At 36.3% G+C, this 5,579-nt stretch overlaps 1 protein-coding gene across 1 annotated transcript; it reads right to left on the bottom strand.

The window, feature by feature from the left end:
• Positions 1 to 739: 739 nt before the first annotated feature.
• Positions 740 to 1,978, bottom strand: LOC107877383 (NAC domain-containing protein 96-like). The gene is made up of 2 exons (XM_016724037.2): positions 1,532 to 1,978; positions 740 to 913 (listed from the first exon to the last, which is right to left on the bottom strand). The coding sequence occupies exons 1-2, from the start codon at positions 1,976 to 1,978 to the stop codon at positions 740 to 742; spliced, it is 621 nt and encodes a 206-aa protein (XP_016579523.2).
• Positions 1,979 to 5,579: the final 3,601 nt, after the last annotated feature.

The raw sequence follows: 5,579 nt of genomic DNA, 5'->3' as shown, positions 1-5,579 counted from the left end.
AAACAACTCATCTCATGATTATATTTTTGCTCAGTCTATTTAGCTTTTATGTATGTCTTGATCAATTGCTCAAACATTATGCCAGTACCATGGGTTAACTTGAAATCACTTGTGATTTTAAGCACCGTGTTACGACTGGGGTAGTCTTGAGTCGTGACATTATTGCTCTCCAAAGGGTAACATAAGTTGGTGGTTGCAACCAAAAGCGGTCGAGATGCCTTGGAGGGGTCAAAGGGAATCAAAGAAGAGCACAGAAGCCACCTGCGTGTGCAGGTGGATGAGATGTTTGGAAACATTGATTGCTTGGGAGTTCGATTCTCTTGTGGTCTATGTAAGAGTTAGGTGCTTTCTAGAATATTTGAATTGAGGATTTAGAGTTTAATGTACCTTTTATTTTCCTTTCAATTCCATCTCTGTGTCTATCTATTTACTCGCTTCATCTATCTTTATCTTTCGTTTATTCATATAGTAGTTTATTTTCGTTTCCCGTAGTTTTACTCGTATCACCTCAGTCTCAAACATTGCATATTCAACAATAAAAAAAAAAAAAAAAAAGAATGAATGAGTATTCATTCCATATTCAAGTCCAACTCTGATCTCTATTTCTCATAACTAACCAAAATGAATAAATTAATTTTCTCCAATTTGTGGTGTATTGCAAAATATATTATATAATTTCTACAACTATATTTGCATATCAAAACAAAAAGGCAGATAAATTAGTGGAGAGGAGAGTAGACTATCCATGAAACGGACGGTTAATGTCAATGGCAAGAGTATCTGCTGCATCATTTGATCCAATAATATCATTGATCTCTTCATCTATAATTGTCTCTTTTGGGGCAATTCCATCTTCATCTTTTCCTATCTTTCTTTTAACTCGGCAAAGTACGTAATGCTCTTTGTTATATTCCTGAAATTAAAAAATTCAACTGTTATTATACTAGTAGTAATCATGTATGCAAAAAAGAGAAGAAAAACAAGTATGGTGAAATTTTGATAGAAATCTTAAGGCAAAGTGGTCAGATGAAATAGTTTGTGTTGTTCTAAAATTTGCAAAGACTTATTTAGGCGTTAGGCATAAGCTAAGCTAGTTGTGGAATTCGAATAAACGGTTTATTCACGCTCTAAGAGAGACGCCACCTTAGCCTAGTTTAGCTCCAAAATATTGATTAAACTTAACATCTTGGTAACAAATCGTCTTTGGTAGGGAGTCGATCTATACCCTCTATGTGTGAGTTCAGGATCTCAGGTCCAAGTTAGGACCAACAAAAAACTCCTCAGTAGACAACTTAGTATGGATATCACCACATAGCCAAATCAAAAATCATTTTTTAAAAAATAAAGGGATTCAAAGCTTCAAACAGTTAAGAAAGAAAGTAAATACACAAGTAGTAAATGATAATCATCACATGTATACGTACTAGCAAAGGGCTTCAGATACCCTATCTCCGGTATCAGACACCGAACATTGAATTATAACACCAAAAGACAAGAGTATCAAACCTCAAAATTATGAATGTGAACATACATGAAAACGTTGACGCAAGTGTTTTTTGACATCATCACAAATAGAATATTCCTTCATAAGCCATTGTCCATCATGTAGTGGTAACCCTGGATTTTGGTATCTTAAACTTCTTTTGTATCCCAATATTGAACCTTTTTCACTACACACTGCTTTCCCTTTGTCTTGTGATTTCCATGAACCTTCTCCAACACTTCTAACATACCTTGTATTACCTGTCTTTTTTTTCTTCAACTCCGTAAAAAAATACAACGCCCTATCTTTTTTACCCTTGAAAATATCCCATGGTTCTATAGTATATAGATCTTCAAGTACAATAGGAACTAATTTTGAAAAAGGTTTGCTTATAACAAAGAGTATAAGGTACTTCATCAATTCTCTATCAGTTGGATGGAATCGAAATCCCTCTGTATGTGCTGAATTTTCTTCTACTTCTTTGTTGTACTCCATCCTTGTTTGGTACGAGGTCGTTGGAAGGTACGAAGTTGATGGAATGGTGCGAGGTTGTTTGAATGGATGGCGTCGGGCTAATGACATATACAATACTTGAATTCTCGATTCTCAATGATTTTTTTTTTTTTTTTGGGGGGGGGGGGGGGGGGGGTGATGTATTTTTTGATACGATGTTGTGTGTGTATTTATACTTGATGTGAGCCATATATATTAGGCAATTCTTTTTGTGTTGCGTTTGAACAAGGCAAAAATAATTTTGGATGTATTTGTTTTAGGTAACAATATATATTGTTGTGTTATAATTTGGAGAGGACTAGGAGAATTCCTAAAAAGATGGCAAGTAGGAACACCGCTTCTTGATAAACGGCAATTATTGTAATGTATCTATAAATGGTAAAAATATATCAATTCAAATTTGTGTAGGAAAAAACAAATTTGAGTTGGGTTTGGTATAATCATATCAAAATTTTCAGTTTGTGGTTATGGTAGATTTTCTGCTCTTATAAATAGGGGTGCTATAACTTATTTTCATGTGTTGGAGACAAATTATATGGGTCTGAGAAGAAAGAACTTGTATATTATCCATAGGTGTGGTGGTACGCAAATGTGCAATTATCATATCTAGGTTGACTTATCAGAATGTCCGTGCATGGTACCACGATCTTAACATTCATAAATTAGTCTACTTTGACTTAGTCTTTTGCTTATCATGTTTCGATCTAGTAGAGTCAATTTGACTAATTTTGAATTAGAGAATTAAATATTTAAATTTTAAATTTAGATATTTGAAAACTATACAAAAAATAGTACAAATTGCAGTCATTCTTATATCATATATGATGAACAAATACATCTTAATTCTGATTAAAATTCATACACTTTGAATCTCAATAAGCAGAATGTGACAAGTAAAAGCGAACAAAAGAAATACTATTACTTTGTGTAAATTGCATCATCGAAAAGGTTAAACAATTTAAAAACATGATATATTTATATACTTAATTTAAGCCTGCTACAATATGGTCATTCATCCTTGACAACAAGAAACACAAGGAGATGCATCATTTGATAAATTAGGACCAATAATATCATTGAGTTCATCAACTTTAATGGTCTCATTTTGGGCAATTGGATCATCTTCCCCCCCCCCCCCCTTCCCCCCTCTTTATTTCTTATCTATATCTATATCTATCTATATTTATAATCTATATCTATAATCTATAATCCATATCTATAATTTATATCTATAATCTATTAAAAGTGGGAAGACGTAATTCAAACTTTTTGCCCTTCATTCCTTGGACAAAATCATCTTTTCACTATTTTTTTCAAATTCTTGTCATTTTATTATTATTAATAATAGGATTTTGAAACTAATTAAAGTCCTTATTTAAGTTAGAAAAGAAATCATAATATATAACAGTTCTAAATCAACTAAAATTTTACTTTATATATAATTTGTTAAATTAAATAAAAGGAAAGAATTGAATTGAAAACTTACTTGTGATTTGAGGTAAACTTTCTAAAATTTTAAGTCTCGATGTTTACAATCTTGATAATATCTATGATTAAAGAAATAAATTTGCTTCTGATTTGAGGTAAGTTTTTTAAAGTTTTAGTATGTTTACAAAAATAAATTATGATGTATTGTTTTTAATAAAAAATTACTAATTAAGATATCAAAAGTGATTTTGTAAAACTAAGTACTCCTTGAAGCGAGGTACGCGCGAGGCGCGTATGATAGGACTAGTATATATATAAGATAGAATATGTTATCTAGTTTTTATCTGAAATATTTTAGAATTTTAAATTGAACAACTCAAACTTCATAATAATATTATGCTAAAACAAGTAATATGCAAGAACAACTTTAAATTATGCAAGTAATATGCAGGAACAAAAAAAAAAAAGACAACTCTAAATTACGATAATATTATTTTTGTATGAACTCTTGGGAAAACGTCATCTTAGCCTAATTTAGGTGCAAAATTGTGCTTGTTATGGCAAGGATTTCTATGAGTGAATCTAATCAAAATCGCCAGTGAATATGGTGAGATGAATAACATAAGAATTTTGATACAACAACAAACCCAGTGTATTCCCACCTAGTGGAGTCTGGGGGGTAAGATGTATGTAGTCCATACCTCTACCTCTAAAGAAGTAGAAAGGCTGTTTCCGATAGACCCCCGGCTCAAGTCACGAGATACCACACAGACTCATAGTAAAGCACAGCACTAGATTACATAACATAAATACGGCACCCATAAGTATTAGAAAATAGAGGAAAGCACACAGATTCGTAATAAAACATGGAACACGGAATCATAACAAGAATAAAACTCCCACCAAGTAATTCCCTACACTAGCGACCCAAACCGGCCCTAGTCTTCTGCCCTAATTCGCGTCCTCCAGACCTTCCTATATAGGGTCATGTCCTCGGTGAGCTGTAACTGCTCCATGTCCCGCCTAATCACCTCACCCCAGTACTTCTTCGGCCTACCCCTACCCCGCCTAAAACCATCCAACGCTAGTCTCTCACACCTACGAACCGGGGCATCCATGCCCCTCCTCTTCACGTGTCCGAACCATCTCAATCGGGCTTCCCGCATCTTGCACTCCACTGGAGTCACCCCAACCTTCTCCCGGATAGTCTCATTCCGAACTCTATCCCCTCTAGTCAGCCCACACATCCTGCACAACATCCTCATTTTTGCCACCTTCATTTTTTGGGTGTGGGAGTTCTTAACTGGTCAACACTCCGCTCCATACAACATGGCCGGACGGACTACCACCCTGTAGAATTTGCCTTTCAGCTTGGGCGGCACCTTCTTATCACACAACACCCCCGACGCAAGCTTCTACTTCATCCATCCCGCCCCAATACGGTGCGAGACATCCTCGTCAATCTCACCGTTACTCTGGATCACGGACCCGAGATACTTGAAACTCTCCCTCTTACCTACCTCCTGTGATTCCAGCTTTACTACTACCTCATTCTCCCGCCTCACGTCATTAAACTTGCATTCCACATACTCTGTCTTGCTTCTGCTCACCCTGAACCCTTTAGACTCAAGAGTTTGCCTCCACACCTCCAATTTGTCATTCACACCCCCTCGAGTCTCATCTATCAGAACTACATCGTCTGCAAAAAGCATACACCAAGGCACCTCCCCTTGAATACGCCGCGTCAACACATCCATCACCAACGCAAACAAAAAGGGACTAAGAGTAGATCCCTGATGCAATCCTGTCAAGACAGTGAAATGCTCTGAGTCTCCTCCCGCCGTCCTCACCTGAGTTTTCGCTCCATCATACATATCCTTAATTGCTCTGATATATGCCAGCAGTACTCCACTCACCTCTAAGCATCTCCAAAGCACCTCCCTGGGGACTTTGTCGTAAGCCTTCTCCAGGTCGATAAATACCATGTGCAGGTCCTTCTTCCTTTCCCTATACTGTTCCACCAACCTCCGCACCAGGTGAATTGCCTCCGTCGTCGAGCTGCCAGGCATAAATCCAAACTGGTTTTCCGAAATAGACACTATCCGTCTCAGCCTCACCTCGACCATTCTCTCCCAAATCTTCATAGAGTGACTCA

This window comes from Capsicum annuum, chromosome 7, assembly GCF_002878395.1.
Source record: "Capsicum annuum cultivar UCD-10X-F1 chromosome 7, UCD10Xv1.1, whole genome shotgun sequence".
NCBI lineage: Eukaryota > Viridiplantae > Streptophyta > Magnoliopsida > Solanales > Solanaceae > Capsicum > Capsicum annuum.
This window is presented reverse-complemented; position numbering and strand designations above follow the sequence as displayed.

Coding starts and splice junctions, on each gene's coding strand:
- LOC107877383 (XM_016724037.2), bottom strand. CDS start 1,978: ATGGAGTACAACAAAGAAGTAGAAGAAAATTCAGCACATACAGAGGGA. Junction 914..1,531: donor ACTTGCGTCAACGTTTTCAT/GTATGTTCACAT, acceptor TTTTAATTTCAG/GAATATAACAAAGAGCATTA.